This window comes from Rhinolophus hipposideros (genome assembly GCF_964194185.1).
Source record: "Rhinolophus hipposideros genome assembly, chromosome: 21".
Classification (NCBI taxonomy): domain Eukaryota; kingdom Metazoa; phylum Chordata; class Mammalia; order Chiroptera; family Rhinolophidae; genus Rhinolophus; species Rhinolophus hipposideros.
Window position 1 is genome coordinate 20838322 of NC_138067.1, and position 13639 is coordinate 20851960.

At 49.3% G+C, this 13639-nt stretch overlaps 1 protein-coding gene across 3 annotated transcripts; it reads right to left on the reverse strand.

Moving 5' to 3' along the window:
* Positions 1–2222: 2222 nt before the first annotated feature.
* ATXN1L (ataxin 1 like) lies at positions 2223–13617 on the reverse strand. Of its 3 annotated transcripts, XM_081031929.1 has the most exons (4): positions 13500–13614; positions 11067–11134; positions 10606–10970; positions 2223–9876 (listed from the first exon to the last, which is right to left on the reverse strand). In XM_081031929.1, exon 4 carries the CDS (start codon positions 9757–9759, stop codon positions 7693–7695), a length of 2067 nt encoding a protein of 688 aa, XP_080888055.1. In that variant the 5' UTR covers positions 9760–9876; positions 10606–10970; positions 11067–11134; positions 13500–13614; the 3' UTR covers positions 2223–7692. The 3 variants fall into 3 exon arrangements, with proteins under 3 accessions (XP_080888055.1, XP_080888054.1, XP_080888053.1); XM_081031928.1 differs by lacking the exon at positions 10606–10970 and having other exon boundaries at positions 2223–9879; positions 13500–13617; XM_081031927.1 differs by lacking the exon at positions 10606–10970.
* Between the last annotated feature and the right edge of the window lie 22 nt (positions 13618–13639).

Below are 13639 nucleotides of genomic sequence, written 5' to 3' on the forward strand. Positions count from 1 at the left end.
CCTTTCCTGCTTTTCTCTCAATTTCATTCTAGCAAATAAAGTGATCTAGGAGAGACCTGGGTGGAAGTTTCCAGGCAGTGGCTTTGGCATTGTCCTTTCCTGAGGAAGAGTGCTCCTCACCTTAGGGTCTCAAGCAAAGATCCCTTACTTGGGCCTTTGCAATTGAGGTGTAACTCTGACTTGAACGACCAGATGTCGACTTTGCGAGGGCCCACTCCCATAATGAAGGTAATCCACAGGTCCAAGGGCTGTTGACACCTAGCTTACCTTTTCCAGACTCAAAAGTAGACGCGCCTTTCCTCGTAACTAGCATTTTCTAAAGAGGATGCGGTGTTTAGACTAGGTGCTGGCTACTTTTCCAAGCCAAATTCAGTTTGTCAGACTTCTAAAATTCTCAGACAGCTGCACTTAGGAGTATGTTCCTAGAAATAGCTGCAATATTAAGGTCATAGCACCAAGAAACTCATGTTTGGGAAAAGAGGTAAAGCCATCTTTTTATTTATTCTCCAGAGTCAAGGTAGGATAATCCAGCTTTAAAGTGATACGGGAGCTAAAGTCAACAGTGGTCAAGGCTACAGCAAAATGACTCCTCTGGCAGTTTGGATGGCTGCCAAACCATGGAGGAGACAAGAGCTGAGATCATTTCTAAAACGCTTCTGTGATGGTACAGAACAAGCACAGAACTTTCCTTAGCCTGCACCAAAGGTTGTGTACAGTTTAGATAATTATAGGTCCTGAAGTCCAGAAGGAAGTGCCCTAGTTAAGCTGTAGCCAGAAAAATAACTATGCCAGGAATGTGGACCTCTTCCGATATCATAACAAGGAAACTTGAACTCTTCTCTGACCTCCATAGGTTCAAGGCTACTTAATAGTGTAAACTGATCCCCCAATAAACTAGGGTTAATTCGTACCAGGCAGACTGAGATATTCTGAAAAATACAAAAATTTCAATAAGCTTATTACTATGTACGGGGCATTGAAAAGAAAGGGCTTCATTGAACCAAATGCCTTTCTCTCACTGAACTCCTTACGGAAGGGCTACTTGGGATCCTTCAAAATGGTTGTATACTCACTGTGTGTTAAAGATTATTCTGACCACTTTATATGGATTATCTCATTTAATTTTCACAACAAACTAACAGTCTCAGGAGTTAGATGCCTGGATTTAAAATTCTGCACTGCTATTTAATAGATGTATAACTTTGGGCAAGTTACTTGATCTCCGTCTTGGTTTCCCCACCCACAAAATGGAAATAGTATTAGCAACAAATGATTGTTAATATATAATGCACTTAGGGGCCGGCCCGGTGGCTCAGGCGGTTGGAGCTCCATGCTAATACCGAAGGCTGACGGTTTGATTCCCACATGGGCCAGTGGGCTCTCAACCATAAGGTTGCCAGTTTAACTCCTCAACTCCCACAGGGATGGTGGGCTCCACCCCCTGCAACTAAGATTGAACACGGCACCTTGAGCTGAGCTGCCTCTGAGCTCCCGGATGGCTCAGTTGGTTGGAGTGCGTCCTCTCAACCATAAGGTTGCTGGTTCGACTCCCGCAAGGGATGGTGGGCTAAGCCCCCTGCAACTAGCAACGGCAACTGGACCTGGAGCTGAACTGTGCCCTACACAACTATGAAAGAACAGCTTGACTTGGAAAAAAGGCCTGTTCCCCAATAAAGTCCTGTTCCCCTTCCCCTATAAAATCTTTAATATATATACATACACACACACACACACCCATATATATACATATTATATATATGTTATATATATATAATGCACTTGGGATAGTTTGTGGCACAGTAAGTACTAAATAAGTGTATCTAAGTCACTATGTTGTGTCTGAGTGTTTTACCTCTTACTAGTGGCAAGCTTTCGGAGTTAGAAGCAATAACTATCACTGGCACTGACTTATTCCAGCAATTTCTGGCTGTACTCAAAAGAAAAATAAATGGAAAAACGGCCAGCAGCGAAGACATCTGCAGGTCCTTTTGATTGTGCTAGTATCTACTTGAAGTACAAGTAGACTTCTGGTCTCTGAAATACACACCAACAAATTTGCAGACCATGTCTCTGGAATAGCTCACGTAATCTGCCCCAAGCCCACCACATAAAGATGGGCACCGTTTGCTCTCTATTACAAGCTCTCCCGTGAAGGGCTTCTATCCCCCACCCAAAGGCCATCATCTAAGGCTGGGATAGGAAGAAGGCGCAAACACCAAAAGGAAAAGCTAGTAGTTTATATAGATAGATATATAGATATATAGATATTGATATATATTGTGTTTACATAGTCCACAAGTTAAATGCAGGTATTCATAAGAAGAGCATTAACAATAAAAATACAATCTGTGTGTAGCCAAGTACAGAGACTTAAAATGGTAAAACAGCAAAAAGGATCTCACAAAAGTACAAATATACAGTACAAATTGATTTATTTAAAACAGTTACAAAAAAGCACAACAAAATAGAGATTATCCTTAGAATTATTAATGCTTTGTTAAAGATCAGGTAGGATTAGAGGGTAAGAAATGGTATGGGTGGGGGGAGCACCTGACTAGTTCTAAGGCTTTAGATACAATGCAGTTGATTACATATTAATTCAGCCATTACATACTGGGGATGGTAGTTGGGGGTCAGTAATTTATCTACAGGGAACTCCTACACCAATCAGATCCATCCAGACCTCCCCAGTGGCGTCCTTCTCTACTTCTCAGGACCCTAAAGCCAACTGGATGACAACATTCCCATCCTCCTTTCTCCACCCCATTCCCTATCCATATATTCTTCCCTCCCCTAAGGTGCTGTGCAAGCTGAGAGCAGTGTGCTCTCTGCAGCTGGAACATATACTGTTTTGGCTACAGGGATCCTGTGTGTGACTAGGAAGCTTACAGGGGACAGCCTTATTTAATACTTCAAGTTTGCCATGAATATAGTCTCTCCCTCAACATGAGATTCTCTTGAATACAAACATCAAGCAAATGAGGGATGAACCCTGCCTTCAGCAATACCAGCAATGCACTAACCACTCACAGCTCACAACTACATGCAAACTCCCTGTCCGGGGAGTGGGTGTAAAACCACTGTGTCATCAGCTCACGCTGTGTCTCTCTCTCTCTCTATCTCTCTCTCTCTCTCTCACTGATGAACCTCAGTCCCCATGACAGTCATAAAAACAAATAAATGCTTGCAAGTTTGACAACAGGTAAAGGCACATGGGCTGCTGCCACACACTGCAGACAGGAACCCAATTTGAGGCCATCTTTACTGCCGGGTATTTGCAGTAAGAATGGCTTTGGGACCACACAGACTTTTGAGTTTGCAATCTACCGTGGGAGGATCTAGGCTTAACAGGAGAACTAACAAAGAAACCTTAGTGTGAAAAGTGCATTTATTACTACTGTTCCTGCTGGGGAGGTTCAGCAGGGCAAAGCGCACCACCTCGCCTCCTTCCGCCCCAGGCACTGTGCATAGTCTGCAGGTAAGGAGAGAGTGCAGTCGACTCGAGCATCTCGGGGGCCAGTCATCCCAGGCCCAGACCAGGCTTCTGGCCCAAAGATGGATCCTAGACTTGAAAGAGCAACTGACAGCTGCAAAGACCCAGATGCTTATTTTATTATTGCATAATGTGGGAGGCCTTCCCTACCCCTGGGAAGCTTGGAGGGTGAAGGCTCCCCAGCAAAGGGCTAATAGGTTCCTGGTCAACATCCAATTTAGCACAGTTCAGCTCTTCAACTGTAGTGTACACTTTTTCCCATCTGGAAAGTATTGTAGCTTCAGTGTGGGTTAGTAAACTTAGCCCTAGGAGGCCAAGAAATCTCCCTAAAACCTGGCCTCTGCCCTATTAACTTTGCTTTTAAGACTGTGACCCAATCTCCCATGGCCAATTAATCAGCTTCTCTTTATCCCAATGGACCCAGGCCCTTTCCCAGTCAATTCATGCCCACCCTTCATCTCCAGTGTGATCACTCAACTCTTCTATATGCCTGCTTGCTGCAGGTTTAAGTCATACCACCAACCTGTGCATCTCCTGTGATGCCCACGGGTAGAAATAAAACTAAACCCCACACAGGGGCTATTTCAGTCAAACTTCGAACCCTCTTCCAACCCCAGACCAGAGTTCACATAACTGGAGCCAGATGAACCTCCCTGGGATGCTGACACAGGCCCTAACCTGGTTCCCCATTGTTTATTTTTAAAAACAGGATACAAGATACCACAAAGGAAAGAATACCCAGAAACCACCCACTAGAGTAAGCCCTTGTTTCTCCCTCAAGACACATTTGGAACCAAAGGGCTCCCCACTAGTACTGAAGCCGTATCCTTTTGGATTCACCAGTCCACCAGCAGCATGTCACACTATCCCTAGTCACCGTGACTTTGCTATCAAGTAACACTTGCACAGGTAAGAATGGACAGGATGCTGGGATTTCATCTATATAGCCAAAGACACGGAAGGATGGAGCCATAAAGAGGAGCAGGCAGGACGGTGAGCAGACAGCAGCAGTGGCAAAGCAGCACAGACCAAAGCCCTTGGTGTTTCGACCAACTGGGACCAAGAGTGCAGAAGGGTCAGTCCAGATGCGCTGGGCCCCTCCCCCCAGGTACAACCAGCTCTCCCCGCCCAAGCCCTCCCCTCTGCTATCCACGTACACTAATCTTGGTAAGAATGATAATCCAAGGCTTGGCTGTATTACCCATCCTTTCCCTAGTTCTCCAACTCCCAAAGTGGTACCGGCATTTCTGATTACTGCCAAAGTTAGCAGTCCTCCTTCCTATCCCTCAGCTCTGGGCGTGGCCTCCCACTGACAAGCACTGGCTCTGGCCTTCTTCAATTGCCCATTCCCCAAAAAGCTGACAGCTTCCCACTAAACGGTTCACTCTCTCAAAACCACTCTTAGGTCTCTTCCAAACTTATTAAATTCCTATAAGGAGAAGGGACACACCACAGGTTACTCTCATATCACATGCCTGGAAGACTGAACCAGAAGGAAGAGGTGAGGGGAACGTCACAGCTCTGACCAAGATTTAGAGCAGAGCTTCTTTTCCTCGGAGACCATACTACAAAAGATACCTCTGCAGTTCAGCAAAATGAAGTGTTAACATATTACATATGCATGGCACAGTATCAAGGGAGCTGCTGGTATTGCTTTACCAGCAAGACACAGAAGAGGAACAGCAGCAGAAAGGGCGGGGCTCAACTTGCCAAGGTGTGCAAGATTTTCCCTTTCCAGAATTGAGTGGAAGTTACCCGGCTGGGTAATGGGGTTATTTGATTTAAACTACTTGGCCTGTATCTGGTTAGGTATGGGTTTGCTCCCATAAGGATGCTCAGTTGGTGTCACTGGTGGACAGTTTTTGAGTGTTGACTGTGTGCATCTCACTATATTCAACTGATGAGCCTTCCTATGAGGAAGGATGTTTCTGAGAAACCCGTGCAAACAATAACCCCTGGGAATGAGTTGCTCATGGAATAGACGAAGACGAGGACTTCTCCCGGGGTCATCGTCTGAGACGATTCCTCAAGACTCAGCCCCACAGGCCCCCACAGTAGGAAAGAAACCAGAGAAAGCAGCATTCAGAGAGAATGGGGACAGAGAAGGGAAAGGGCATGATCTCAAATGAGTAGAAGGTCGAGTGTCCACCAGGCGGGGTTGAGGTTTGGTTCTGACGTGAACCAAAGACTTCAGTACTTGCGGTGGCGTCGGCAGCTTCCTTTGGATGAGCCTCCAAAAGCCGACTGACCAGGTAACTGCTCTCAAGGAATGAAACAGTGGAGTGTAGGGCTTGTAACAAACAAGCCAGTCTCAGTCACTTGTTCCCCCTGGAGAACAACCTTTAGCACCTGAACACTAAGAATGACTCCATTCTCAGAGTCCCCCTCCCCCCAGGAGGTAGGTAAGATTATTTATCCCCATTTGGCAGCTGGGGAGGAAGTGAAAGAGCAAGAGGTCACAAGACTTGCCTGTAGTCTTTGACAGAGCAGAGATCAGACCTCAGAGGTTTGAGACTCGTGATAACAGGCCAGGCCTCAGCCAGTCCAACTACATTTCTCAAGGAAATGCCAGGACCGTATCCTGGGAGAAGCCTCACCAGAGAGCTGGGTGGACGATACCCTGAGTTGCTTCAAGAGTCTAAAGACCCCATAAAAAACAAACAAAAAACCCACCCACCCACTTGAAAGCTGGTGGGGGAGCCTAATTCTCAATACCCAGTGGAATCCCACAGTCTAAGCGGATGCTAAAAGTTGTGAAGAAAACATGGGCTTAAGACACAGGGGGGCAAATGCAACTAAGACTGAAAATACTCTTTGCAGAGGAATATTCTACCATGAAATGAAATCTAGATTTTAGGTATTGAAACATTATCAAGATTATCCCAGAACCTTAGAGCTGGCTGTGAAAGGGAACAGCTTGGAGAAGCCTGAATGCTGGGAGAGGAAGTGGAATAAGATGGGAGGAGCTGTGTAAAACCACCAGGATAGGCACTACCCAGCCAGGTGTACCTGCCCTGACCCAGGGCACAGTTCCCTTCTTGTTTCTCCACCAAGCTGTTCAGCTGCAGAATGGGGGACATGATTCTGAGTTTTAAAAAATAGAAAATGTAACTGAAGGGGAAACCAGAGCGACCCCTACACACCAAAAACTAGAGGTCTTGGTCAGAGTGGACAAAACTAATGTTTTGCAGAAGGGGAAAGGCAGTGCAGCTACAAATTAGGCCCAGGTCAAGACACCATGCAGAGAGGGTAGGGCAGCTGAAGGGTGGGGGCCGTGCAGGCACTTAGGCACAACATAGACAGACAGAGGAGGGGTGCAGGGCTGGGGAAAAGGATCCACTGATTCTTTCAAAAGTCACGATTACCAACTAGCGATTCAGTACAATTTTGAAGCGGGTCTGGCATGCTGGGTAGGAGGAGCTTTGTTAGATCTGCTACCTGTCCAGAAGCCCTACCTAGAGCCCGGTCAGCCTGGCATTAAGGTCTTTCTCCCCAAGTCCCTCGACTGGGTCCCCGCCAAAGCAGTACTTCACTCTGAACCCTGGAGGGGCTTCTCTCTTCTGGTGCTAGAAGCCTTGTGGGAGGAATGGTGAGGAGAAACGGGAAAGGGCAGAAGCGGGACCAACCCGAGTCCAGCAGATGAGTGAGTGCTCCTCCCCCACAGACATCTGTAACAAAACCACCTTTTAAAGTGCACAGCTCTCAAAAGAAGAGTTCTAGGTGGGAACTCTTATTCCAACCATGGGCCTCCTGCCCTCCCACCACAAAAAAGGAAAAAAAATTCAGACAGTTGAACTGCTACTATAAGCTGTGGATCATCATTTTTGGCTCTTTCTTTGCTCCCTCCCTCTGCCACCTGCTCCCAAAGCCTGACTTCCCCTTGCAGGAGCTAGGGATGGGGAGGAAAGAACAGGGAGGCCCTGATATTTGGAATGTTTCTTATCCTGCGTGTACCCCTTCCTTCCTTGGCCCAGGCCTGCTGCTCCCCATGACAGCATCCTCTGGGGCTGTCCTGAAAGGATGCCATGGGGTAATGAGCAACAGACCCTGCCTGGGGAGGCTGCCTTCATGCCTCCTCTTCCCCCGCCATTCTCACTGCCAAGAGAGCCATTCCTTGCTCGGCATGTGCAAAATCCTCTGCCTGCTCACGCTGAGGCCCAGCTCTGGGGTAAAGCCCCAGCCTGGTGTGGGAGAGAGGTTCATTTTCCTGCATTGGAACGCCCTTCGATGGACAGCTTTACCTCCTGCGGAATGAACGAGGGACGGAGCAGTGCAGCCCGTGCCTCCTCCCCTTGCATGCTGTATCTTTGGAAGCTTGGGGCTGACCAGCAGGCCTGAGCGCCAGGCTCTGGCTGCGAAGGCTCTACCACTTGGGAGCCCTCGCCTGACGGCTGGCTCTTGCCCTCACTGTCACATTGCTCTCTGGGTCCCAAGGCTGTCCTCTCAGGCCTTTCTCGGGGGATACCCAGCTGGCCTGGGGGAGCACAGCTGGCTTGAGAAACGGAGTTACTGTTCAAGCTCTGTAAACTGATAGAGACGCAGACATCTCCCACCTGTAGCCGATGGCAGGGCAGAGAGAAGAGCTGTGCAGTCCGCCCGGGGCTGCAGGAGGACCAACCCTGGCCATACACAAAAAAGGGGTGCTCAGGGGGCACCTCAATGCTCACTTTGCTCTGCTGCTCACCAACCACGAAATGCAGCATGACAAATCCAGGCCACTGGCTCTCCTGAATGTCCACGACTGTGCTCGAGTCGATCTTCAGTCCCCCACTTACTTCGGCACTGCGCACAAAATCCTGGGTCTGGAGGTCCTCCACCCGCTTCAGCTCCCCCGTAGCCAGCTGGATGATGGCGCCTTTCATGAAATGGGAGGGCAAGTGAGAGGAGGTAATGGGGGGTGGCGTTGGCTCCTTGTCTGGAAAGATGGCTCTGGCCTGCATGTCCAAACTTGATGCCACCAGGATCTCCGAGCCCATGGGCAGCAGGCCTGGGTCAGTTCCAGTGGGCACCAGGTTGCCATTGGCTACAACCACTGCTTTGGGTAAAGGTCTATGTTTCACCGGTTCCTGATGGGATTGAGGATAGAACCCTCGGGCCTGGTTTTTCTCGGCCATCTCTGCTGGGTTCCTGGCTGACCCTCGCCCCTCACCCTGATGGTCAGGGGTATGATGGGACAGGTTGAGGGGGCTGGGCTCATCTTTCCTCTGAGCTGCCACCACACGATAGTCCTGAGAAGCTAAAGTGCCAACTACCCGCTGGACCTCAAGGTCGGTGTCTGGGGTCCCTCGGTGTGCTGGCACTGCCACCTCCACCCGTGCAGTCTGAGAACCTGAAAACAACTGTCTATCCACCACACATTCTACCACTGGCACCAGTCCCTGGCCTTCACCCTTGCTGTTGGGGGAGTCGAGGGCTTCGCTTTCTCGTCTTACTAAATTTCGCTCTCGCTGTCTCTGTCCGTTGGCAGCAGCTGCTTCCAGAGCAGACTGGCCCTCCTGAGGAGTAAGAACTGGGCTAGCACCTGCTGGAGGGGTTTCATGCAAGGTGTACCCAGCAGGTAGCCTGGACATCTGATAATAAACGGGCATCCGTCCTGGAGCGAGGTCCAATGGCTGAGTACTCGAGTGATGTGGCAACTGCCCAGGTGAGGTGGTGGCAGAGGGGGCTTTGTTGAATGAGTGAGCCGGGGATGAAGACTGGGGGGGAGGAGTGGCTCCTTCTGCCAGGAGCGAGGCATATGGCACAAAGTGTGGAAGGTGAGAGGTGGCGAGGTTGGCAGAAGGGGAAAGAAGGGGACTCGGTAGGAAATTAGGTGGCATAGCATAGGGAAGGCTGTAAGGAGACCCGATAAACTGCAGAGAGGTGGATGGGAGCTGAGCATAGTGGATTGGGGGATAGTGGATTCCTGGATGTTGAATCAGTGAAGACGCTACATTAAATGTGGGGGGCAAAGGGCTCATGTTCACCACGGATGGGAGGCCAGTTGGGGAGAAGGTGGCAGGTGGCACAGCCACCTTATACAGCATGCCATATTGGTCCACTGTCAGACCAGTGATGGCCTCAGCGCCATCACCCCCTAGGCTGACTCTGGTTCCTGCCTGGCTCTGCCCAGCCACCACAACCCCTCGGGACCATTCAGAGGCATCACTGGAGGGTGTGTGGTTAGTTGAGCAGCTGGTAGTTCTCCCCATATCCTCGCTGGTCACGGGGAGGTCTCGTTTCTTTGGTGGAAGGCATTCCTGACTCCTCTCATGAACAGGTTTCATATTGCTTTGCAGTGTTCCTGGAGCCTGGAAGGGGTCGGCTTGCTCCTTGGGGCATCAGAAGGGGCTTCTCTGTGGCTCCCCTGCACCCCTCTCTGTTGTTGGCTGGGGTGCCCACATCTGCTAGGGAACAAATCAGAGGCAAAGAAAAGTAACCTAGGGGTGAACTAAGTCAAAGGAAATAGCACAACTGTGCCCATGAAGGAAGATGTAACAAAGGTGACGGCTGGGGCAAAAAGAGGTGTGAGAGAGGGGCAGACAAGGATGTTACCCTCCTCACTCACGCAGCCTCCCACATGAAAGAAACAAACAGTCACAAAGAGCTCCAAGGAGAAGCGTAAGTAACCCTAGAGAAACCAGCAGCTTCATGATCAGTTGTGCCTCTGATGCGGACCTTGACTATTCTCAGACTTTTCCCCTAACGGGAATGTGAACACGTAGCCTTTGCTGCTGACTCTGTTTTCTAAGTTTCTCCTTTTGCCACCAAAGACTCCTGTGCTAGCTTCTTTCCTGAACATAAGACCTCATCTTCACTTCCTTTTCCCAGACTAATTTGAGTTATGATCTCCCCTATCCCTAGCTCCCCGCACCTCGGGCCTGGTTAAACTCTTGTCTTCTGCTTCATATCGCCACTACCTCAAGGACCCAGGTGTCGATAAGTCCTCAGGTCTGCTTGTGTCTTGTTTTTTTAAACTTTGATCCCTAAAAGCATCATGAACATTAGCATCTTCTTTGCCCCATAAAATACTACATTCAAACTTGGGCTCTGTGGGGAGAGTGATTGTACGACCAAGTTCTACAATTTATTTGTTTCTCCTCGTCCCCAAAAAGCAACAAAATTCTTCTGACCTTATGAAGACTTCTTGTTCCCTAATCTGGCAAGACTTCTTTTCTTCTCAGAGACCACCTACAATTTGCCTTCTTCATTCATTCCCTTTCTTTTTTCCTTTGCGTTTTGTCAATGGCTCCTACTCCATCGTAGGTCTGCTCTAGGCACCACTTCCTAAAATTCTGATTCCATTCCTCCAAGCACTTCTGTTTATTACTATCTTAGGTCTGTATGATTCCTAAGAAAGTTCTCTCTCCCCTTTCTCTTGTTGTCACCTTTCGTACATGCTTTTGTCCATTGTCATAAAGTATCTTTTGGTCTGAACACTTCAGTGCATATGAACTTTGTCACCTATTTCTTCCAATCAGGCTCCAGTTCTTTAGATCTGAAAAGAGATTTCTACATTATACTCTGCTCTGTTTTTCCACAGTTGAATCCCAGATGTTTTTCTGCAACAAGCTTTCTAAAGCACCTGTATTACCTGAGCTTCCAGTACCGCTTCTGAGCAGCTGTAGTAAGAAGCAGTGTCCTCCCCGCTGGTGTGGGAACCTAGAAGACAGACATAGGGATAAAGTAAGTAGGAGCCTAGTCTCTGACCCTCTCCAGTGTCATCAAGAAAGGTAACTCCAGGCCAGCACGGTGGCTCAGGTGGCTGGAGCGCCCTGCTCCTAACGCTGGTTTGATTCGAACACCGGTTCAATTCCCACATGGGCCAGTGAGCTGCACCCTCTACAGCTAAGATTGTGAACAACAGCTTTCCCTGAAGCTGCCCTGCACACGGCAGCCAGAGGTTGGCATCAGCTGCCGTAGGCTGCTGTGTGCTGCCACGGGCTGCCGTGGGCTACCGTGCGCTGCCATGAGCGGTGGGTGGCCAGCGTGAGTGGCCGGCAGCCAGTGAGAGCTGCCATAAGTTGCTGTGAGTGGCCGGCCTATGACTGGCAACCAACTGCCTCAGCCAGGGGGAGCGCAAGGCTCCTAATACCAGCCTGGGCCAGGGAGCTGTGTCCTGCACAACTAGACTGAGTGAAACAGCAGCTTGAACTGGAGTAGAGGCTGGCGGGGTGGGAGGCAGGGAGCGAGGCGGAAGAAGGGGGGGAAAGATAACTCCAAAGCTACAAAGATACTAAACTCCACGAGTCCCTTCCTCTGCTACTACAAGCATAACATAAATAATTGAAAAAGCAATCTCTTAAGCTTTAATTTGTAGGAAGACATCCCTGGAAAAGTTTTCCATGTCAAACTTCATTGTTTTCCTTAACATCATGTTCTTCATTAACATGTTCTTCACCTGTTAAATTTTCCCAAAAGTTAAATTTATTCCCCAAAGGTTACATTTACTTCCAATCCCAATTCCAGGTAACTGCACGAATAAAAATCGAAGACTCAACATTGTTCCCATGTGAACAATAGGAACGAGGAAAAATCAACTTCACAGCTTTCCCTTTTATTCAAGGCTGATGAAAACATAGTTGTGGAGGTGATTTAAATGAGAAAAGCGGCACTAGAGAAAAAAGAACAATTATTTATGTTTCTGGGGCAGAAAAAGAGGTCAAGGGGGAGTCACTCAAGGGGAAGCCTTATTAACAGATTTTTCAGGGTAAAAAAATGGTCTCCTGGGTGTGTGTAAAATCTTCTGAGTGACAACTTGGTACCAAGTGCTGAATCAGTTGTGACAGAAACTAAAGCATTGCCTGGGTCCTCACTTAGCTAACAATGGGGAAACAAAAGTCACACTAAACTGTCAATATCTAAGTCTACACATGCCAGACACATCAAGCACTAAAGAAGAGAGCCTTAATCTCTGAAAACAGAAATAGTACTGAGTACTCTGAGAAACTACCCACTGTCCTGTCCAAGTTCTACAGACCACTGCAAGCCTCAAACCAAGCTAAAGACAACTTTTATCTCTTATAAATACTGGCAAGGATGTACACAAAAAGGTGATGAGATAGGAAAACAAAGTGGAAAGACAAATTCTTAGTTCCATAAACACAAATGACACAATGGGCACAAGTCGTGCATCCCTTCTTTGTCGGCAGTTCCAGTAAATGAAAAGCAGTTAGCTTTTAGTTTTCTCCTTCATTCCTAACAAAAATTGGGGTCACGTCTTCAACCCCAGCATGATCCTTGCTCCCTGCAACTAAAACATTAAAGAAAACCTGCCTCTAGGTCACTGAGGGGTTAGCCAAATACAGGCTAATTAATAGAAGGACTGAAAGAGCCAAGAGGTCTGCAGGAATGACAACAGAGACAAGCCTATGGACCAGGCTTGGGCACCACGCAAAATGCATTTCGGAATGTGAAACCCCGGCCTCTGGAGGGGCTCAATGAGGACTTCTCAAAGGGAAGACGTAGCTTGTGACCCCAACCGAGCTAACGGGGAAGGAGGACTGTTCCAGAGAGTTGCCAACCCTGCCAACAGAGCTAAGGAATGGAGAGACCAGAATTCGCTGAGGGCGCGAGGTGCGCCCGCCAGAAAGAGGAGCTTGGAAGATACTAGAGGTTATGGCTTCCCCAGTGATCCCGCAATCCTTGCTCCAAAAAGCGTAGGGCCCGAAATTGGGAATTCAAGGTTTAGAGAGTGGGGGTCGAGCCTTCAAGCAGAGGGGCAGGGGCCAGCAGGTGATGCTTCCTTGTTTGGGGGGCCCCTTCCCGCCCCAAGGACTCAGATGCCCCGGCCGGTGGGGACACAGCCACGGGGGCGCCGGAGCCTGAGGCAGCTTTCTGGGCTGGGTCGGAGGGAAGTGAGCCGGGTCTAGGCGCGGCCTCTTTCGCTCCATCGGACCGCGGTTCTCGGGCCGCGGTTCGACGGGGCAGCGGACTCCGTAGGGCCACTTCCTCCGGAGCTCCGAGCCCAGGCCTGCTTGGCCCCAGTGAGACCGGCCCGGCAGCCCTCACTCCCGGCGACACTCACCGGCCCATCTCACGACGCTCTTTGGGCTCCTCCCGCTCGTCCCGGAGCCGCCGCAACTGCGGCCGCCGCCATCCCCGGCCCCGGAGCCGCCCCACACCCAGCGCCCCCCCAGCTGGGCGCCCGGAGATGGCGTCACGCGC

Bases quoted from the DNA above. Each gene is read 5' to 3' on its own strand.
- ATXN1L (XM_081031928.1), bottom strand. From the start codon at position 9,759: ATGAAACCTGTTCATGAGAGGAGTCAGGAATGCCTTCCACCAAAGAAA.